At 41.1% G+C, this 24,021-nt stretch overlaps 1 protein-coding gene across 3 annotated transcripts in view; it reads right to left on the bottom strand.

Annotated features, from left to right (window-relative positions):
* prmt3 (protein arginine methyltransferase 3) overlaps positions 1–24,021 on the bottom strand; it is a 114,478-nt gene that overhangs the window by 87,335 nt on the left and 3,122 nt on the right. For all 3 annotated transcript variants that reach the window (XM_046346500.1, XM_046346498.1, XM_046346499.1), the window contains exons 5-10: positions 22,820–22,925; positions 22,204–22,378; positions 20,822–20,966; positions 19,108–19,173; positions 16,640–16,761; positions 1,516–1,615 (exon numbers count right to left, since the gene is read on the bottom strand). In XM_046346500.1, the coding sequence (XP_046202456.1) occupies positions 1,516–1,615; positions 16,640–16,761; positions 19,108–19,173; positions 20,822–20,966; positions 22,204–22,378; positions 22,820–22,925 (714 nt within the window). The remainder of the gene's footprint in view (positions 1–1,515; positions 1,616–16,639; positions 16,762–19,107; positions 19,174–20,821; positions 20,967–22,203; positions 22,379–22,819; positions 22,926–24,021) is intronic.

The following is a 24,021-nucleotide window of genomic DNA, read 5'->3' as shown; positions in this document are numbered from 1 at the left end:
GACCCATATTCCCTGTCCCCTGTTGGAAGCATTAGGAGGCTTGGGGTACTTGGCTGGCACTGCTCTCCTCTGTCCCCCACTGTGCTTTTCGAGTGTGTGTGTGTGCGTGCATGTACTTGTGAGTATGTGTTGGACTTCTCTCTCTCTCTGTGTGTGTGTGTGTGTGTGTGTGTGTGTGTGTGTGTGTGTGTGTGTGTGTGTGTGTGTGTGTGTGTGTGTGTGTGTGTGTGTGTGTGTGTGTGTGTGTGTGTGTGTGTGTGTGTGTGTGTGTGTGTGTGTGTGTGTGTGTGTGTGTGTGTGTGTTGGACGGAGTTGGGGGACATAAGGGGCCAGTTTAGTGATGTATTACAGCATGACACGTTGGCATTGGGATCAGCATAGCCCTAGGTTCTGCCAGAATCACTCTCGTCTATGAGTAAAGCAACGACACAAGGTCATCAAAGTAAAGCCTCACACCCAGGTATGTGTTCAGATGTACAGTGCGACTGTGGCTACTATGATAAATTGTTAAGTTAGTAATATTGATAGCCTGTAGATCAATCAAAGTCATGACGGCACGAACACATTTGAGGTATTAAAATAAGTGGTTTCCATCGCTCTGTTGGTAAAAACTTGCATCAGATCACATCTATAAAGGACTGGTATTCTGATTAAAATCCATTGATGACAACTTGAAGACAGACCTCGTTGGGTCTACACCGCTGTAAGACACTGGGATTCATCAGTCTCTTGCAGTCAGGACTCAAGACTTACTTCAATTTACCGGCAATAAGGTCTAACGCAGACTCAAATGAATTTACGACTCTGCAAGGGTTGTCATTTCTCCACTTTACACAGGCAGATCCTAGGGCAGCGTTTTGGGCCCTGCACTCTTTGAGAAATGTCCACAGTCACTGCGGTGATGAGAAGTGACAGGAGGATTCTCAGATTTATTAGTGTTCTGTGAGCCGGTGTCATTAGAGATTCGTGTCACGCTGTGAATTTCTATTTCCCCTGGTAACGGCGTGAGATTACGTGCCCGTGCGAACCGCAATGCTCCGTCTGACCCGGGGGTTCGGGGAAAGCTGGGGCGGGACGTGAGTGGGGACAGATACGGCCTGCTCATGAATAAAGGATGACTTCAGCAGAGTGTTCAACTTTCAACCCCTTCATCCGTTTCGCCAGCGAGAACCTGGCTGATGAATGGGCATCAGTGCTCAGAGCGACTCCAAGTAACCCTGGTTAACTATTTAGGAGGGGACATGGCCAGGGCTAATTCTATACATGCCATGTTTAAAATAGTCACTGCTGTTACTAGCGTAGTGGAGGTTTCTATACTGTATGTTGAGATAGTGTTCAGAGCAGTTAGAATAACAATATAATTTGTCAGGGTTTGCGGCATTTCCATTTCAATTCAAGCAGATTCAGGAAATCTTCCGAAAAGATACATTATCTTTGGAATGTCCATCACTTTTTTTTAAACCACAACCTGTAATTAAAATAAACTAAAATAATGAGCATGAACAGTGAACTGACCATCCATTCTGAGATGATGATGTCCACCTTCTCAACGGGCAGTTTGACTTCCTCTATCCTGCCCTTTATCAGAGTGACCCTGTCCTGCAGCTGGTTCGACCTGAGAGGAAACGAGACGGTGAAGAAAAAATGTGTTATCTTTCCTGTTCAAAACATTTTTATTGCAATAATGAAACAAGACAATATGCGATAGTCCAAAATTACAGCCAGAGATAAATTAAAACAGTACATTAAGAACCTTATACCCAAAAATAACAAATTAAATGTTAAATAACTAAGTGTTGGGAGTGATGCTTTCAGCAAATAGGCCAAAACCATGGATCGGTCACAGTGTTCTACTCAACATTAGTTGTACTTTTACACTTGCATTCAACTCCAGAATAGAATAGTTGTAATCATGGTAACAAATCAATAGCTGTACTATGGTCTCCCAACAACACACAGCTTTTGTGTAATATTCTAAGGTTAGGACTTTAAAGGATGAGCTATTTTTATTAATTAAGTAGGCTCTCTCTCACAAGTATATAAAGAAAAAAGTCCCTGTAGTTGAGGCACAACAAACAGTGAATTTGTTCCGACATATACCCAACCTACTACTCTAACATTGGTCAAAAGCCAAGTTATTTTGGGTAAGTAGGACATAATTGTTCCTCCCCTATGGCCCTTTCACACAGAGGTTTATGTATTAACGAAAACCCAACCTGACCTGTGTGTGTGTGCGTGCGCATCCAGAGCACGTGTGTACAGCTGAGGTGTGTGTATACACAATACATGCGAGTCCATACTGATGTGGTGACTATGAGAGTGCACCCTGTTTAAATGATCCTTCCTTTTCTGACCGGCAACCCAGGGTATCAATCTCTGTGCATATTCCATTATCATGACAGCTAATGTTACTGGGGACAGAACAATTACTCACGGCCCAAGAGTGCATTTATGCAGCGCTGATCCTTATCTTCCGCTCCCTCTCTCGCTCGCTATCACATCCTCCCAGAATCACTAACATTCTCTCTATCCCCCCTCTCTACCCCTCTTCTCCCTCCCTTCAGGAGAAGGATACACTGTAATCTCATTATTGGGGTAATTTAGAGGACAATGTCAGGACACTGGTGGGGGGAAGGGGGCGTTGAGGGGTAGAAAGAGATATGACTAAAAGAAAGAGAGCGAGAGCGTGTGTGTATGTCCATGTTAGAGAAAGACGGACATAGAGTGCCATTCTTCTGGTTGCTTGTGGTGTTAATCCCCCCGTGGGTTAAATACACACGTCTCATCACCTTAAATCCATCTGTATCGGAGTAGCAGGATTATGCCACAACTCCCCCGGGGGTACAGGGCACTACAGTGAGCCCAATGATTCTAGCTTTATTACCTCATATTTTTAATTGTGCTTCTAAATGTCTTTGGGTGCGCCTACATTTTTAAAATTAGGTGCACACATGCTCCTTGTAAATAAAACGTAGTTGATTCCACCCAATGTCCTGCAGCAAAGAAAATCTAATGTTGGTCAGTTTATTAGGTACACCACTCTGTTCACAAAAATGGTTCGCTCCTACAGACAGGCCACTGAGTATTAAGGTATTTTAACATTTTATTGACTGTTATGGGACTTTCATGAATAATGACTAAATTATGTATACATTTAACATAGAACTATTACTAAACAGAATCCTACTCTGTCACTGTATGAATCTTATTATAATCACAACACTGAATATAATGTGTGTAGTTTTAGTTCTGAATTAGAACAAGGACTTTCTGTTCCTTGTTAGAAACGAATGGAGCTATCGTCAGACCGGCTGGAATACTGTGTTCCTTACAGGACATTCTGTCCCCACCCAGGGAGGGGAGAGACCTTGGGCTTGTAGTAGATTGTTTAACACATGGCAGACAATGTGAGAAGGCTTGTGAACTATACTGCTATAGTATCTGAGAGGAAGAGGGACATTTATGACGAAATGTGAGGTATATAGACCAATGTACCAGAAATGATAAGGAGAACATTCCTGTGAATAAACATTTAACTATTGTAGACTGGGCCTCTGTCTGTCTTCATTTCTATCAGTATCTCACAAATCCTGATATAGCAGACTGAGTAGTTTAATTGAATTGGTTAATGAACATGAGAACTAAATTCTCCTGACATTGACACATTTAGGATAGTAATGTAGATGGGGAGATCGACGAGAGGGATAAAGCAGAGAATGTGAGTGGAGGAACGGGGGGCTGGGAATCGCTGCACCCAGGGACAAATGTGGTCTGGGGGTGGCATCACTACAACTAGTGCAGCACTACAACTAGACCAGCTAAAGGCACAGTTCGATTGTATTTTGAGTGGAACATTCCTTTAAAAACCAATATGGTTCAGTGTTCAAATCTTCATCAGGGTGCTGTTCCTAAAGTATTCCTATCCGTGAGCATGGCTTTCAGTGCAGCTGGTTGAAAAATTACACAACAGTCGACTAAATCAGATAATTCAGTAGGGTTATCAAGAATCTCCCATTTTTCAAAGGCAATGACGTTGGCAAGTTAACTCGTCCCGTTTTCTAATTTAAACATATGAGCGAGAGAGAGATTCCTGTCTGGCAAACAGTAACAATTATAATGAGAGCACAACTAATATTTTGGTTCACACACAAAAACAAAACACAAAAACGAAACAAACATTTTACATTTATATATACACACATATATACATACTGTATACATACATACAGTATATGTATGTGTATATAGATATATATACACATACATATATATATATTTCTTTTTAAATATATATATACACATACTGTATATATACAAACATACTGTATATATATATATATATATATATATTTTTTTTTTGGAATCGGTCAATTTTGGCCTTTTAAAGCTATATCGCCATCGGCCGATAACCGATATTCAATAAATAGGATGGAAAAAGGGAATCTAATGCTAATCTGAACCATTATCATGATGTGTCATTGTCACAATGTATGAAATCAACATTGGCAGAAGCATAGTTATTGGATATGTGTTATTTTGGATGGCAATTTACGAGAATTCAGTGTCAAAAAATAGAAAGTAGAATAGTAGCCTATGAACGCCCATGTGGTAGCCTATCATTTGTAAAACATGAAATTTACTGTTTATCCCGGCCATTTGGTTACATTCATTTATGTTAATTAATAATAGTAATTTACCATTCTCATTTTCAGAGTGGAAACGTTGTTCGCAGAGTTCAAAACCTGCTACACTTGTGAGAAACAAGTTTAGATTTTTCTTGCGCAACACAATCTGCTAAATACAGTGCATTTGGAAAAAACTCAGACCCATTTACTTTTTCCAAATATTGTTGTTACGTTACAGCCTTATTCTAAAATTGATTAAATACATTTTTTCCCTCATCAATCTCCACAAACACAATATCCCATATTGGTGCCAAGTTTCCTCCAGACGTGATGCTTGGCAGTCAGGCAAAAAAGTTCAATCTTGGTTTCATCTGACCAGAGAATTCCGTTTCTCAAGCGGGCTTTCGTCTGGCCATTATCATAAAGGCCTGATTGGTGGAGTGCTGCAGAGATGGGAGAACCTTCCAGAAGGACAACCATCTCCACAAAGGAACTCTGGAGCTCTGTCAGAGTGACCATCAGGTTCTATACATAAAATTCCTTCAACCTCATGGGCTGGTTTTCACTCTGACATGCACTGCCAACTGTGGAACCTTAAAAAGACAGGTGTGTGCCTTTCCAAATCATATCCAATCAATTGAATTTACCACAGGTGGACTCCAAACATGTTGTAGAAACATCAAGGATGATCATTGTTAACAGGATGCACCTAAGCTCAATTTCGAGTATCATAGCAAAGGGTATGTGTAAACAAGGTATTTCCGTTATTTATTTATTTTTAACATTTGATAAAATGTCTTAGACTGTTTTCGCTTTGTCATTACGGGGTAAGAAAGCCTACTTTCTTGAAAGCCTAAGGTAGGCCAAGGTTTTTAAATACATTTTAAGGAAAAATAGTTAAAGAAAATAGAAAGTTTCCTAAAGTAGCCTGTCTGGACTCCATCTGTTTAATAAGAATCAAATGCCTATTTTTAGTAGCTTAGGCTACATTATTTCATTAAGATGTCCTCTCTCTGAAGAAAATGTGTTCATGCCACTGATATCGAATGACCTCAGCAGCACAGTTTGTGACGTTATGCAAATATTTCGGGAAAAGTGGAATTAAACTTAATTTGAATGGTTTGTGCGTCGAAATAGGATCAGTAATAAATAAAACATATATGCCAACCTGTTGGCTTTTCTGCATATCTTTATTTTGACTCCATTAACGTCATTTCAACACAAAAACGCAACAGATCCTCTCCAACCTGCCATTTCTTAATTTGTTGAGGAATAATAACAATAATGAAATGCTACGATAATAATGGTTTGTTTCAAGTAGGTTTTTATTAAGACGTATGTCTTCAAAGGGGGAGACACCCTGGACCCAAACTGTTACAGACCTATATCTGGGGGCGTAGCCTAGTGGTTAGAGCGTTGGACTAGTAACCGGAAGGTTGCGAGTTCAAACCCCCGAGCTGACAAGGTACAAATCTGTCGTTCTGCCCCTGAACAGGCAGTTAACCCACTGTTCCCAGGCCATCATTGAAATTAAGAATATGTTCTTAACTGACTTGCCTGGTTAAATAAAGGTAAAATTAAAATTAAATATCCATCCTGCCCTGCCTATCTAAGGTCTTTGAAAGCAAAGTCAACAAACAGATCACTGACCATCTCGAATCCCACCGTACCTTCTCCGCTGTGCAATCTGGTTTCCGAGCCAGTCCCGGGTGCACCTCAGCCACGCTCAAGGTACTAAACGATATCATGACCGCCATCGATAAAAGACAGTGCTGTGCAGCCGGGCTGTGCAGCAAGGCTTTCGACTCTGTCAATCACCATATTCTTATCAGTAGCCTCGGTTTTTCTAATGACAATACCATTCTGTACACTTCCTTGGACACTGTGCGATCTAACCTCCAAACGAGTTTCAATGCCATACAACACTCCTTCCGTGGCCTCAAACTGCTCTTAAATGCTAGTAAAACCAAATGCATGCTTTTCAACCGTTTGCTGCCTGCACCCGCACGCCCGACTAGCATCACCACCCTGGATGGTTCCGACCTAGAATGTGGACATCTATAAGTACCTAGGTGTCTGGCTAGACTGTAAACTCTCCTTCCAGACTCATATCAAACATCTCCAATCCAAAATCAAATCTAGTCGGCTTTCTATTTCGCAGCAAAGCCTCCTTCACTCGGGCTGCCAAACTTACCCTAGTAAAACTGACTATCCTACCGATCCTCGATGTCATCTACAAAATAGCTTCCAATACTCTACACAGCAAACTAGATGCAGTTTATCACAGTGCCATCCGTTTTGTTACTAAAGCACCTTATACCACCCACCACTGCAACCTGTATGCGCTAGTTGGCTGGCCCTTGCTACATATTCGTCGCCAGGCTTCAGGTCATCTACAAGTCCATGCTAGGTAAAGCTCCGCATTATCTCAGTTCACGATGGTAACACCCACCTGTAGCATGCGCTCCAGCAGGTGTATCTCACTGATCATCCCTAAAGCCATCACTTCATTTGGCTGCCTTTCCTTCCAGTTCTCTGCTGCCTGTGACCAGAACAAATTGCAAAAATTGCTGAAGTTGGAGACTTATTTCCCTCAACTTTAAGCATCTGCTATCTGAGCAGCTAACCGATCGCTGCAGCTGTAAATAGCCCACCCAATTTACCTACCTCAGCCCCATACTGTTTTTATTTATTTACTTTTCTGCTCTTTTGCACACCAGTACCTCTACTTGCATATGTTCATCTGATCATTTATCGCTCCAGTGTTAATATGCTAAATTGTAATTATTCGCCTACCTCCTCATGCCTTTTGCACACAATGTATATAGACTTTTTTTCCACTGTGTTATTGACTTGTTTATTGTTTACTCCATGTGTAACTCTGTGTTGTCTGTTCAAACTGCTATGCTTTATCTTGGCAAGGTCGCAGTTGTAAATGAGAACTTGTTCTCAACTAGCCTACCTGGTTAAATAAAGGTGAAAAAAATGGGGGAAAAAATGTAAACAAGTGTACAAACAGAATTGTGACCCCTTTTTTTGACCCCCCTAAACTGTTATGTCGGTGACCACGTACATTGGCCTGGCCAATTCCCGTAACCTCAAATTCCAAGACTGTAACAGCCCTAATCGGTCGGGCTCTAATTTTAATTACATACAGTGCCTTGCAAAAGTATTCATTCCCCTTGGCGTTTTTCCTATTTTGTTGCATTACAACCTGTAATTTAAATTGATATTTATTTGGATTACATGTAACGTCCAAACTGTTGAAGTTAAAAAAATTGAAAAATAAAAAATGGAAAAGTGGTGCGTGCATCTGTATTCACCCTCTTTGCTATAAAGCCCCTAAATAAGATCTGGTGCAACCAAATACCTTCAGAAGTCACATAATTTGTTTTAAAAAAGTCCACCCGTGTGCAATCTAAGTGTCACATAATCTCAGTATATATACACACCTGTTATGAAAGGCCCCAGAGTCTGCAACACCACTAAGCAAGGGGCACCACCAAGCAAGCGGCACCATTAAGACCAAGGGGCTCTCCAAACAGGTCAGGGACAAAGTTGTGGAGAAGTACAGATCAGGGTAGGGTTATAAAAAAATATCCTAAACTTTCAACATCCCACGGAGCTCAATTATTTTTTTTTTAAATGGAAAGAATATGGCACCACAACAAACCTGCCAAGAGAGGGCCGCCCACCAAAACTCACGGACCAGGCAAGGAGGGCATTAATCAGAGAGGCAACAAAGAGACCAAAGATAACTCTGAAATAGCTGCAAAGCTCCACAGCAGAGATTGGAGTATCTGTCCATAGGACAAATTTAAGCAGTACACTCCACAGAGTTGGGCTTTTTTTAGTGGCCAAAAAGAGTCCTTGCTTAAAGAAAAAAATAAGGAAACACGTTTGGTCTTCACCAAAAGGCATGTGGGAGACTCCCCAAACATATGGAAGAAGGTACTCTGGTCATATGAGACTAAAATTGAGCTTTTTAGCCATCAAGGAAAACGCTATGTCTGGCGCAAACCCAACACCTCTCATCTCTCCGAGAACATTATCCCCCCAGTGAAGCATGGTGGTGGCAGCATCATGCTGTGGGGATGTTTTTCCATCGACAGGGACTGGGAAACTGGTCAGAATTGAAGGAATGATGGCTGGAGCTAAATACAGGGAAATTATTGAGGGAAACCTGTTTCAGTATTCCAGAGATTTGAGACTGGGACGGAGCTTCACCTTCCAGCAGGACAATAACCCAAAGCACACTGCTAAAGCAACATTTTGGTGGTTTAAGGGGAAACATTTAAATGTCTTGGAATGGCCTAGTCAAAGCCCAGACCTCAATCCAATTGAAAATCTGTGGTATGACTTAAACATTGCTGTACACCAGCGGAACCCATCCAACTTGACAGAACTGGGAGAAGTTTTGCCTTTAAGAATGGTCCCAGTCGCGAGATGTGCCAAGCTTAAAGTGACATACCCCAAGAGACTTGCAGCTGTAATTGCTGCAAAAGGTGTCTCTACAAAGTATTGACTTTGGGGGAGGGGGGGGTGAAGTTATGCATGCTCAAGTTCCTTTTTTGTAGGTCTTATTTCTTGTTCGTTTCCCAATTAAAACTATTTTGCATCTTCAAAGTGGTAGGCATGTTGTGTAAATCAAATCATACAAATGTCAAAAAATATATAATTTTAATTCCAGGTTGTAAGGCAATAAAATCGTAAAAATGCCACAGGGGTGAATATTTCCGTAAGCCACTGTATGCCTTCATTAAGATCCACTGTGGGGTAGTGACAAAAACTGCAAGTGTGTGTGTGTGTGTGTGTGTGTGTGTGTGTGTGTGTGTGTGTGTGTGTGTGTGTGTGTGTGTGTGTGTGTGTGTGTGTGTACATCTGGGGTACAATGTCATGTTTTCACTACTTTGTCCTGCCACACTGGGAGGCCTAGTGGGAAACTGCCTGCATACCAACACACACACACCCGACAGCGAGCTAGTGGGCTGTAAAATTAAAACGTCCCCTCTCCCGCAATCCCATTGTTTTGCTTATACGACACTCCCTTGCATAATGGTAATAACAACAGACAATAATGGCCCCTAACTCAAAGCTGCATTCAGGCATACACAGATTGAGGAGTGTTTGTTGGTCTATGGGTGGTAAATGAGTTTGGTTTGGAAGCACTGTCCGGTTCACTGGTGGTGCTAGTGGAGAGCTGTTATAAAAACGGGTGTAGGTGTTATAAAACACACAGCAGGTGAGAGTGTAGTAGCCCCTTACATTCGTACCAGTATACAGCTTGAAAATAGCAGATTTAGGCACTGATAAATGCCTAAATTGAACACAGTGGCTGTACAGTAACATGCTATAAATTACGCCAGAGCCCTGGCTCTTCGCTTCACAGCGCTCTATGGGTTTTGACTGACAGATGATCGGAACGTGAACACCTCGCATAATAAGATGTTGCCCCCATCCCTCCTGCTAATTAAGCAACTTTTTGTGCTTTTGTCTGAGGGAAATGTTCATTAAAAGATGGGTTGCACTAGCAGTAGTTTAGGGAGCAGCTGTGGAAGAGCCAAGAGGCAGGAAAGACCAGAGTCAGGCATGTGCACTAAATGATGTGAGTTAAGGCCAGGCCGTCTGACACCCACTTTATTGAGCTCAACCACCTGAAACAAATAAAAAGGTGGCTGGAGGTCACAGAGACCTCTACTGAGAAAGTCCATACTACACTGGGGAGGGAAGTGTACTAGTCCACATACTACTAGGGAGGGAATATATTTCCAAAACACTTTCCAACTGAAAATATATTTCAAATGTATTTGCTGAAGCAAAGACTCCAATGTGTTTCCTAATAAATCACTGCAAGCATGCGAGTACAACATCAGAACCAAATTTGCTGTGATAGAAAGCATTATGGCACTCTTGTTTTGTGGATCCGAGGTGCCCACCGGATAATTTATATCTAGAAGGACAGAGAAGCTCAGTTCTTGTGACTTGTTTAAAAAGGACATTCTACTCCAAAATGTTTTTTATTATCCTGACACCATCTAAAATATAATTTCTACATCCAGAAATGAGCCAAATAACATACTGGTAAAATAATTTGTTTGCGTTACTTTAACATATTGGACCATGCATATAGACTATGCATTGTCCATATTATCAGATATGCTATTAGCAATAAGCATCATCACCTGTAGCCCAACTTATGTAGCATAGCGGCTATAAATAGTCTGAAGCATGGTGCTGCCAATCATTTAGTCCCACAGAATAGTATGTCCCAGAAATCTTGCATAAACAAAGTGAATATAATGTAGGCCGACCTGTTAAGGGAAGACGCCTGTACTTCTCACAGAAACCACTTTGTCACTTTATGTCACCATTCGTTAAATAGTTTGTTAAATAACTATTGTACTATGGGATAACTGATTTTTCTATTTTTTCCATTACTCATTTTGTTTGCAGAGGAAAAGTATGTGTGGACTGTTCTAGCATCTTCAAAGTGCGCCCCAGCAAAACATTTTTGGGGGGCGTGGCAGCGCCACAGCTAAATGACTGTAGCAGAAACACTGACACCAAGCACTAATCAAAATATACAAAGAAATGGTTAATTGACCACAAAAAAAAACATTTTGCAATGGCCATCTCAATCTCAAGATTTAAACCCCATTGAAAACCTGTGGTTTGAATTGAAGTGGGCAGTACATAAGAGCAGACAAAGGAAAGAGAAATGATCCAAGATCCCTCCCAATGCGTTCTCCAATCTCATAGAACATTTTAGAAAAAGGCTTAGTGTAATTATCCTTGCAAGTGGACAACAGCGGTGCCAATAACTTTGACCCTGTTGTACTACTTGTTAAACAAAATGCCTCCCTCTGAGCAATTGTATTAGTATAAAATAATTTCCACACAAAAAAAAGTAGCATACAATATAGCTCAGTATTTGTCTGGCAGGTTGGCAGGTAGATGTGCTGACTTGGACTGCAGTAAGGACAGCGAGTGCACGAGTTTGTTTGCGAGTGAATTGTTTGTCACAGAAAGTTACGTTTAACAGGCTAGAATCTATTTATTTAAATGTAAAAAATAGTATCTATCGGGTGTATTTCTCGATGGCCTGTATAGGTCCAGATAAATGCATCAGTTAATGTTTTTTTTTTTTACTTATCTGCCTGAAAGCTCTCTCTCTGCGACACGGATTTAGTTCCTTTGTCTCTTCCCATGGAGGCTTCCCCGTTCATGGGAAATAGCAAGCATTTAAATGCGCTGCAGGAGCTGTATTTACTATGCTCTCTTATGGGAAACAATGTGGACCGACTGGAATTCTGATGCAACAATATTTACTCACGGAGGACGTAAGAGAAGAAGTGGCTACTCTTAGCCAACAGATTAAAAGCTTGCACAATATACTGATATATAGGAAAGAAACCAGAGAAAACAAAAATACTATTTACACACTATTGGATCAGTCTAAAACTTTGCACATACACTGATGCCATCTAGTGGCCAAAATTTAAATTGTGCCTGGGCTGGAATAATACATTATGGCCTTTCTCTTGCATTTCAAAGATGAGTTTGTTTAAAAAAAAATTATAATAAGCATCATGTTTTCTTTCTTTGTATGATATATTACCAGATCTAATGTGTTATAGTCTCCTACATTCATTTCACATTTCCACAAACGTCAAAGTGTTTCCATTCAAATGGTATCAAGAATATTCATATCCTTGTTTCAGGTCCTAAACTACAGGCAGTTAGATTTGGGTATGTCATTTTAGGCAAACATTTTAAAAAGTGGCAGATCATTAATTAAACCAACATTGACATTTTGGTAATATCAGAAACTTGGCTAAATAAGACTGTGCTGGATACTGATGTGTTTCTGGCTAGTTATGTTTTTAGAAGTGGAGGTGTCACCATATTTACAAAGGACAACTTAAATGTTAATGCATCTCTCACACTCTCTGTCCTTTAGCAATTTTAATGTCTAGTTTCATCCTAAACTTGCGCGAGTGGGAATTTTATCACCCTCCCTCTGCCTCAACATGTGCTTTTAGCCAGTTCTCTGACCCTACGATCTAACTATGCTTAATCTGAATTAGACATTTGGGATGATCTTAATTTGGATTGGTTGATGTTAGTTACTGATAGATTTTGCTCAGGCTGAAAAAGATCTGCACTAACTGAGCTGATAACTGAACCAAACTACCCCAACTTTAAACACCCTGAAAAATCTACTCATTTAAATATTATTTTGACAAAATGCCCCTCAAATATACAGCCTATGGAATTTTTGCTAATGAGTTAAGTGACATTTGAACCCCCCCTTGACTGCATAAGAGATGCAAAGCTACATAAATCCCCCCCTCACATTATTAAAATGAGAAATTATAGGAATTTCAATGAGCAACAACTTTTGTCTGATATGGAATTGTTTGAATGGGGGGGGGGGTTGTGTCAAATATCTCTGACTTGGATAGGCACTGAAATGTTTTACTTCTTTGCTCAACTCTATTGCAGATAAACATGTTAGTTCAATAAACTAAGGATAAAGGATAGAGCTAATCCCTGGTTCACACATGAACTATCAGATAAAGTTCAGGAGAGAAATGTAGCTTGGGCTAAGGCAAGGCTGATTGATTCTAAGTCTGACTGGCAGTCCTGTAGACGCTCCAGAAATAGATGTCCACCCCTTGTTAGAAAAGCAACATTTTATCAAATTGTGGTGTAGAATTTACCGTAAAATGCTTACTTACAAGCCCTTAACTTTATTTCTTGAACTGCATTGTTGGTTAAGAAAATATTTACTAAATAAACTAAATCATTTTTAAAAATAAAAAGTAACACAAATTAACAATAACAAAGCTATTTGTACACTACCATTCAAAGGTTTGGGGTCAAACAAATAAAGGTCCTTGTTTTCCATGAAAACATACATGAAACGAGTTTAAATAAAATTTAAATAGGAAATATAGTCAAGACGTTGACAAGGTTATAAATTATTTTAAATTGAAATAATAATTGTGTCCTTCAAACTTTTTCATCAAAGAATCCTCCATTTGCAGCAATAACAGCCTTGCAGACCTTTGGCATTCTAGTTGTCAATTTGTTGAGGTAATCTGAAGAGATTTCACCCCATGCTTCCTGAAGCACCACCTACAAGTTGGATTGGCTTGATGGGCACTTCTTACGTACCATACGGTCAAGCTGCTCCCACAACATCTCAATAGGGTTGAGATCCAGTGACTGTGCTGGCCACTCTATTATAGACAGAATAGCAGCTGACTGCTTCTTCCCTAAAAAGTTATTGTATAGTTTGGAGCTGTGCTTTGGGTCATTGTCCTGTGGTAGGAGGAAATTGAGCGCCGTCCACATGGTATGGCGTTGCAAAATGGAGTGATAGCCTTCCTTCTTCAAGATTCCTTTTACCCTGTACAAATCTCCCACTTTACCACCACCAAAGCACCCACTGACAATCACATTACCTCCACAATGCTTGACAGATGGCATCAAGCACTCCTCCAGCATCTTCTAATTTTTTCTGCCGCTCATGAACGTTCTTCTATGTGATCCGAACACCTCCAACTTAGATTCGTCTGTCCATTACACTTTTTTCAGTCTTCCTCTGTCCAATGTGTGTTCTTTTGCCCATCTAAATCTTTTCTTTTTTTGGGCCAGTCTGAGATATAGCTTTTTCTTTGCAACTCTGCCTACAAGGCCAGCATCCCTGAGTCGCTTCGTCACTGCTGACGAGACTGGTGTTTTGCGGGTACTATATTTAATGAAGCTGTCAGTTGAGGACTTGTGAGGCGTCTATTTCTCAAACTAAACACTAATGTACTTGTCCTCTTGCCCAGTTGTGCAACGGGGCCTCCCACTCCTCTTTCTATTCTGGTTAGGGCCAGTTTGCGCTGTACTGTGAAGGGAGTAGTACACAGCATTGTATGAGCTCTTCAGTTTCTTGCCAATTTCTCGCATGGAACAGCCTTCATTTCTCAGAGCAACAATAGACTGACGAGTTTCAGAAGAAGGGTCTTTGTTTCTGGCCATTTTGAGCCTGTAATCGAACCGACAAATGCTGATGCTCCAGATACTCAACTAGTCTAAAGGCCAGTTTTATTGCTTCTTTAATTCAGGACAAGAGTTTTCAGCTGTGCTAACATAATTGCAAAAGGGCTTTCTAATGATCAATTAGCCTTTTTAAAATTATAAACTCGGATTAGCTAACACAACGTGCCATTGGAACACAGGAGTGATAGATGCTGATTGTGGGCTTCTGTACGCCTATGTAGATATTCCATTAAAACTCTGCCATTTCCAGCTACAATAGTCCTTTACAACATTAACAATGTAATTTCAAATTAACACTGTATTTCTGATCAATTCGATTGTTCTTATTTTTAAATGGACAAAAAAAGTAGCTTTTCTTTAAAAAACAAGGACATTTCTATGTGACCCCAAACTTTTGAACGGTAGTGTATATGTTTTAGTACTTTTAGCCCTTTCTCGTGATTTCCAATTGGTAGGTTGTCTTGTCCCATCGCTGTAACTCCCCTACGGACTCGGAAGAAGCGAAGGTCAAGAGCCACATGTCCTCCGAAACACGACCCTGCCAAGCCGCACTACTTCTTGACACACTGCTCACTTAACCCGAAAGTCAGCCACACCAATGTGTCAGAGGAAACACCGTCCAGCTGCTGACCGAAGTCAAGCCTGCAGGCGCCCGGCCCACCACAAAGAGTCGCTAGAGCTCAGCGGTACAAGAAAATGTCACTTTCATAGCACACAGCAAATTGGCCAGCGTTAATTAGTTAATTTTTCAGTGTAACATTTCTAGTGTTGATTCAGGAGTTAAGTTAACACTAAGTGGTGTAAAAGAACCCCAGTGATGGTGTTACTAACCAGAGTTTAAACAAAACCACAGACATCATTATCATATTTCCCAGCATGCTCTACTACAGGTAGATTTTTTTTATTGTGTTTCAATATCCATGTTTTGATTGATTAATCTTCTGCTTCCCAAATATAAATTTAAAAAAATTCTAAACGAATCCAATCTGTTACTTGGACTTACTGCACCTGATACTGAAATGTTTGTTCCAGTTTAGATGATTTAGGTAGTGTCATACTTTAGTCTTCCCAACCCTGGCAGTCATTCTGAATGCAGGTTGTAAGTGAATAAAAATTCCAAAAATTCCAACCCTCGTCTGGCTGGATTTCAATAGGAATTACACAACTTTACAAGCCAGCATTATGTGACTTGCAGGCCTGATGTGATCTGTAAACCATGAGTTTTAGGGTAAAACTAGGCCCTCAAAACAAGGCCTTACAAAGTATGTAGTGTATTGTGTTAAATAATTACATTTTAACGATAACATATTCACATAGGATTTTACTTGGTGAAGGCCACAGTGCTGAAAATTAATGAATATAACAATCATGTCTCTGTCACTAGCAAACACAGTCAAGGGTGGTACTGGTAATTAAAATTTACTGGAAAGGCACCTTGGGAAATATACAAATGAGGATCAGCACCTTATTTGCTGAAAATAAGGTATTGGAGTGTGTGGTTCTTCAATGAACCATCCCATTTAAGGTTATTAAAATAACCTAGAATGGTTACCCTATGGCATTGCTCTTAAGAATTTTATTTGGTTCCAACCTGAACCTTTATTTTTAATAGTGTACTATAAAACATTTCATTTTCGCAAACCCATAATGCCTAATATTTAGAACCCAAGTATGGGTATTCAGACACAGCCACTGGCTTCTGGTCCCTGGGGGTTATAAGTTATATGCAGTAGCCGTATGGACACTGACACACCATCCCTATAAAGCCTTATCTGAGCTCATAGACACCCTCTTGTCAATGGGGTGTGTTACAGGTGAGTGTTTGTATATCACATAATATTCATGTCCAGTTGGCACGAAACAGGGGGGCATTTGAAACAGGGCAGTACAACACAACTGACTTGTCTAAAAACACACTCCATTTCCCAGGATTCCCTGGGATAACAATGGTGGCTCACCTGACAATGTCCATGGCCTGGTAGATGATTTCTGATTGGTCCACCCCAATGACCATCTTGGCTCCCGCTCTGGCGGCGAACATAGAAAGGATGCCCGTCCCACAGCCCACATCTAGCACCACCTGCAGTATAGGAGATAGAAGTGCAGTATAGGAGGTAGAAGTGCAGTATAGGAGGTAGAAGGTGAAACTTCCCCTTCCTTATAACTAGTAAACGATTGGCTGATTAGCGTGTTAAAACCTGTTAAAGATAGGGCTGACTACTGCCCCCTTTGGAGGAATTGCGTGCCCATAGTAAACAGAAAAAAAATCTGTCCAAAATTGCTAATATATGCATATAATAATTATAATTGAATAGAAAACACTCTAAAGCTTCTAAAACCGTTCAAATTATGTCTGTATGTAAAGGAGAACTCAGCCATTCTCCCAAACTCTCTCGTCATCATGAAAGTTGGGCCAACTTTAACGTCATCGCCCCCACCCTTCCCAACCAGCATACAGATCTGGGAACAGTTTCTATCTATTCAGCGCGATGTCTGCTTTCAGTGGGGCCTGTCATTGTGAGAATCGCACGCTCCCTCCACTTTTGGCGGGCTGAAACCTTCAGGTAACGCGAAAATACATGCACTTTGATGCGCACGTCGGGTCCAGAGCTCTCTTTCTTCCAGGGTTGACCAAACGACGTCTGTTTGTCTGTTCGAGCTAAGGATTGTTTTCCATGTTCAGATCATGCTAAAGCTTGATTCTGCAAAGTTTAGTCAAAGTTTATGATGTGTATTGCTGTTATCTGACGTTATCTGCCGGAGCTATCATCATTTCTCCGGACATTTGAGTAGAATTTTTTGAACATTGCGTCATTGTAAACAGAGATTTATGGATATAAATAGCATATTATTGAAAAAAAACATAAATGTACTGTGTAACATGTCCTATTACTGTCATCTGATGAAGATTTTCAAAAGGTTAGTGAATTATTTTTCTTTGAATCCATCCGTTTGTTGATTGCATATTTTGTTCAACTTGGCTATTCAAATTATCTGTGTCTTTGGTGGTGGTTTGACATAAATATGTGCTATGTTTTCGCCGTAAAACATTTTAGAAATCTGACTTGCTGGCTGGATGAACACGGTGTTTATCTTTCATTTGAGCTATTGGACTTGTTAATGTGTGGAGGTTAAATATTTCGAAGAATATTTTTGCATTCCATGCGCCACCGTTCCAGCTGAACGTGGGAGGGGTCGTTCCCAAAAGGGAACCCTACCCCGTCATCAGGTTTTAAGAAGGGTAGATAGAAATGTTCTAACAGGGGTGTAGACCAGGGGCTGGCCAATAATTTAGTCCCGAGGGCCACATCAGGAATTAATTTCAGCGGACGATTTGTTCGTCAAAAGAAAAAGGGCTGGTATTTAAAAAAACATACACTGTAGGTCTATTATAATTTCGATATACTTGCCATCTAGTTAAAAGATGTTCAAGAGTGGCCAGGAGTGTTTTTTTTTTTTAAAGGCCAGTGAATGTGTTTCCTGTGTTTCATATATACTTCCACACAAGGAGGTTGGAATAATCCTGTGAAATTGTGAAAATTATGATAATGCCTTTTTAGTGTGAGCTTTTTGAAAAGGCCGCCTGAAATTTTAGACTGTTTTGGTAGGATGGAGTTTTGACCTACCTATTGACATCTGAGAAGGAGCTACGGGAAAAGGACTGAGCTACACACAAAACAGCAAACACATAGCCCTTGTAATACAATCAATTTTCAACTTCCCTCACAAACATTTCTCCCTCTGATATACTCCTATCCTGTGGCCTGGCTGGTCTAGTGACATGGGTTTGAATCCAGCCTACAGCCCTTTGATACAATCTCTATCTTTTCCCACTGTCGTTCTCTTTCACAATCTGTACAAGGAAAATCTGAAAATACCTTTAAAAATATATTTTCAAGAGATACTTATTTCTGGTACGCTGAAGGACCATACTGGGGGTGAGGTGCAGGAGAGGAGCCAGAGTGTTTATCGCAATGACAGGGGTTGCGGCAGGTCAACATAACCCTTATCCACCGCCACTCCAATGACAGGGATAACAATACCCAGACCAAACCCTGCGTTTCTTCTTCCAGCAACCGTCCCGTTTCCTACCCATTCTCTCCCATCCCCAACCCCTTTGACTGAAAAATTGCTCCCCTCTCCCCCCCACCCCCGCCTATCCTCTACCCCCTCCCTCAGGACATACCCGGTGGCAACACATAAGGGATGGCCTTGGAGATGGACACTGCCTGCTTCCAATGACAGTGCAGGGTTGGGGAGGAAGGGTGGCAATAAGGGGGGTTGGTGTGCGCTCGTTATCAGCACTCCACAGTCCCGGCCAAGAGGCGCTACAGTGCGTAATGAAGTCGCAGTGTTTTAAACAAGGGGCTGTCACCGCTATAGCAATTTATATTTTAAAACCTGCACTGCCAAGTTCTTTGCTCACCTTGTCCTTGAACACTTCCGGGTTGAGGTACATGAAGTCCCTGTAGCTTTCTGTGCGCACCTTATCCTGAAAGGAAGGAACAAAGGACATTCAGGTCATCCATTACCATGGGCAGAGAAGACATAATCATAGAGCATGTCTTCAGAAACAACATAACAAACTGTAACAAATTATCCAGTCACCCGAGACCAAGGTGTGTGTGTCACAGCAGGGCGGGATGGACGATTGTATGTCTATGAGATGGAGAGTTCCCGTGAAGAGGGGAGATTACATGTTTGTGCTTGTATGTGGTGTCATCTCGTGGAATCAGAGCTGACTGGGGATTTGACTCCACGGAAAATGAGTAAAATGCATGCTAGGCTGAGAAATCTAGAGAAAAGTAGACTCAATCGAACATTGAAATAGAGAGGACTGGCATCGTTTCAACCATTCCATGTGGACGAGCTAATTAACCTGCCAATCAAATCCTTACGCTTTTCAATGGGAGGCCTTTTACGTACCCATGAAACACACATTTAAAACGCACAACTTATCCGCACTCATTTCGGATGATGCCTTCGCATGCTGTTGGTGTGTTGACAGAAACAGAACAAGCCATCAAATATTTTGCCAAATTACAGATAAATCCCAATAGGAGCGGTTTCCCAGAAACAGAGATTCTCCATTGAGCTTGCTTTTAGTCCAGGACTAGGTTTAATAGTGTCAAGGAAACCACCCCCACCCCATGGTGTTGAAATAAATTACAAATCAATTAGAAGATTAAATCCAATCTGTTCCAAAGACTGCTTCTACATCTGCATTGCTTGCTATTTGGGGTTTTAGGCTGGGTTTCTGTACACTTTGTGACATCGGCTGACGTAAAAAAGGGCATTATAAATACATTTGATTGATTGATCTGACATGAAACCTGACCTCATTCATTATATTAGTCTGACATGAGGAGTAGCGAAGGATCCTTGGAGCAAGGGTGATTGAAAACCAGAGCTTCTAGTAATAGAGAATTGATTCTTCAAGATTTATCTTTGATAACTTGCCCGGAGAAACAGACTGAACTGAAGTGATGGGGCAGGGAAGGAAGTGGGAGGGTTAAATGGTGAGACTCACTTTCTCTCTCGCCCTGTCTTAAGCACACTCACACACACACACACACCGTGACCAACAGTGATCCACTTTATGGCAGCCCATAAAAGAGTTGACGATGTTCCACCGCAAACGTGGTTCCTCTTTCCTCCGAGGAATGGTTTTTGATGGAGTTTAGTCTGACGTATATACATATATGACGCAAACATTAACAGTGCTAAGCACCAATCAGAGAGAGGGAACATGTTGAAGCACTGCGGTAAGTGAGAGAGGAAGAGAGTGTTGACCACCTAGCATTCCCACCCACACCTCTCCTTCCACACACACAACTTATAATGCTTAAGAAGTGTGAAATACAATTACCACAACTCAAATCCCCACCATGTTATAGTAATGCTGATGTTTTGCATGAGAGCTCACTCCTTATTGCTGACTTGTCAGTGAGAAAAACTTAATGTTATCAACATCATAGTTTGCAAAGAGTCGATTATTTTCATTTAATGCTACATCGAGCCTTTAGGATAAACCGCACTGATAAATCTGTGTCCCTCCTCTCTCTGCAGTGTCTACTGAATTAAGAAGAAGAGGGCATGAGTGTGTGCATATGCGCAACAAAGCCATTGTGGTAGCGGACCTTAAGCATCTCCTCATGGATGCTGTAGTGGCCATATGAGCTGAAGTAGGCCTCGTCCTCGTCCTCCCGGAGCTCAGCCACGGCGCCCAAGGACCCGGTGCCCCGACCCACATCCGCATTCAATACTAGACCCTGGGCCAGCAACCTGAAACAAATACCATAGTATTTTTACAACAGAGCAGGATGAAGTTGCCCCTAGACCCTGATCTACAGTCAGTTTTGCACCCCCCCCCACCATTTAAGGTTCAGATTGGCTGATCCTAGATCCGCACTTACAGGTAACTTCTATCCGGAATGAATTGGAACAGATTTACCGCAGGACAGTCACACACTTATAGCACCAACTGCACAATAAATGGAAAGACAGCATCTATATCCCCCACTCCCCCTCTATGCAGCAGTGGAATTTTCCCTCCCTTCTCCTTTTCCTCCTAAACAAAGGAAAGGCCTCTGCAATACTGAGTTCACTGAGTCCCTCAGCTGGCCGCAGGTGGGAGGTGCATGTGTGAGAATGAGAAACACCAGTGCCATCAAATGCAGGGATCCATTTGGTCGCAATATGTGACCGATTGACTTGACTGTGCAAGTAAAAATATATATATTGGTTGCATCAGTGCCACCTGGAAATTCTAGGTGGTTAATTCACTCAAACTTTGGTATTTTTGTGGTGGCTAAAACTGATTTGGTCAAACAGTAAAGTCCATTACCCTGGCCTGATTCCTTAATGACAGTTTCTGCCCTACCCCTGTACCAGTTTCACTGGTAGCTGCTGTGATCAGACACACTCACCCCTTCTCCCACTGAGTGCCCCAAGGAGAGGAATAGAAAATGCATTTTGATTGCGCAATTGAGGACACTGGAGGCAGTCATTGTAAACAATAATTTGACTTGACTAGTTAAATAAAAGGTCAAGTAAAAAATGTATTAAAACATACTATACACACATAAACATACTATACTTTAGGTCAGAAGTCAGGGTCTCTTGATTCGGTCGTTTCGGGTGAACTGTTGTGTCCTCACCTTTGTTCTGATCATTTACCGAAAAGGAAAAGGTGCAACGCCCGCTTACCATTAAAAACACATTTTCTTGAAGCAACTATTAAAAGCTTAAATAAAATATTGTGTTTTCAATGGTGGTTGAGCACCCTCCAATAGTTCCCCTTTCAATTGCTACCATGGTTATGCTATCTCATATTTCTTCTGTTAGAAACATTTAAATTGGACCCTATCCATATAGGCCATATTCCCTCGAGTGTAAAGGCTTAATGTAGTAATTTGTATTTCTGTAATAATATCAGAAGTGGTAGCAGTGGCGATGCTAATAACAGTAGCAAGTAACAGTAATTAACAAAAATGTCAATAGTAGTGTGAGCAGCACTGACTTGAGTTTGTGTAGGTCGTCCATGGCTCTGGCCAGCGCCTCCTCTGTGCGCTGGGCCCTCTCCTCTGCAGCCTGGGCCCTCTGCAGAAGAGCATCAGAGGAGCAGCTGGCTTCACACTGGCCCCCAGTAGAGGGGCCAGCCAAAATCCCCTTCCCCTCACACAGTTCTTCCAGATCTAACAAAAAGGGAGACTCACTTGAACACATTTCAAAAATGGGAAGATAACGACTGCCTACTCTACTAACAGTACTGTGTACAATCGCATCTCTGCCCAACATACAACTCTCCCAACCTCCTTTGTGTGAACCACGCCAGTAACGTCACCCCATGCAAATTTCCAGTTACAATGAGGCACTAATGGGTTGCAACAACTCAAATAATACCAGATAAAATAAAACAGCACTGCATAAAATAAAACAGCACTCTGTTTATAATGACAGCTTAAAGGCTTTTTATGGATTTAAACAGTTTCAAGTTGTTCTTTAAAAACAACATAGGATATTGATGCAAAATCTCACATCTGGTGAAAACATTCTAAATATACCTGCAATGCAGTTACCCTTTAGCTGTACTTGATTAAATGGAGGCCTTTGAGTTGAACAATGAAAGCCAGTACCTATCTGCAGTAAGGGGTCATCCTGTAAAGCTGGCCTCATGTACTCATCACTCTCCCAGGGAATAGAACACACAGGCAGCGTAGACAAGCTCTGCCCACTGCACTTCTGCAAACACAAACACACAGCCATTATTGTCCATGAACTTGGAAAACCAGGGATGTATTTGGTACGACATAGAATGGCGAACTGTATTAACGATAAGAAGACACAGAAGTAACTGATTCATTTTGGAGGTTCGAGAACCTAAAATTCATGATTAATCAAATCATAGCTGTAAAGTATCTATGAAAAATACTATTGAGCATCTATAATTATGTTTTTGTTTACATGCGTGTTGGAAAAGGCTCCTGCAAACTGCATGCTTGCAATAATATCAGCAATAGTGCTTCCCCACACAAGATATGCCCAAAGATAATTATGATGTTTTCAATATTCCTGATATTAAATCCCTGGAAAGGTCATTTGGGGGAAGGATGTTTGGCATACATTTGAAATCTGTATCCAAAATAATAATACAGGAAAGTTGGGAAATGTGTGACATAAGACACTACAATGATTAGCTTGTAGATACTACACAGCCAGTGTGGTGCCATCTGAAACCTTATCGGATGCTCTGAAATATGGGTATTGTTTAACACAATTTCTTTAAATTAATTTATGGATATTTGTTTTTTTAACTTCCTGATTTTAATCCTAACTTTGATTATTTCTCATTAATTATTTTGGATACAAATTTCAAAAGGCATGCCAAGCATCCTTCCCGCATTTTCCCTTTCTATGGATTTCCTTTCAGTAAGATCCAAAACACTATACACTGAACACAAATATAAAGGCAACATGAAACAATTTCAACCATTTTACTGAGTTACAGTTCATATAAAGGAAATCAGTCAGTCAAAAATAAATTCATTAGGGCCTAATCTATGGACTATGCTCTCCCAGGCCTACCCGCTTTGGAGCCAGACCAAACCCTCCCCCACCCCCGGACGATCCCGCAGGTGAAGAAGCCAGATGTGGAGGTCCTGCGGTGGTGTGGTTACAAGTGGTCTATGGCTGAGAGGCTGGTAGAGAAAATTAAATAAAATGTTCTGCCAACAGCTCTGGTGGACATTCCTGTAGTCAGCATGACAGTTGCACCCTCCCTCAAAACTTGAGACAACTGTTGCATTATGTTGTGAGACAAAATTGCAAATTTTAGAGT

Source organism: Oncorhynchus gorbuscha, linkage group LG04 (genome assembly GCF_021184085.1).
Source record: "Oncorhynchus gorbuscha isolate QuinsamMale2020 ecotype Even-year linkage group LG04, OgorEven_v1.0, whole genome shotgun sequence".
Taxonomy (NCBI): Eukaryota; Metazoa; Chordata; class Actinopteri; order Salmoniformes; family Salmonidae; genus Oncorhynchus; species Oncorhynchus gorbuscha.
Note: the sequence above shows the minus strand (reverse complement) of the source record. Positions and strands in the feature narration are given on the sequence as shown.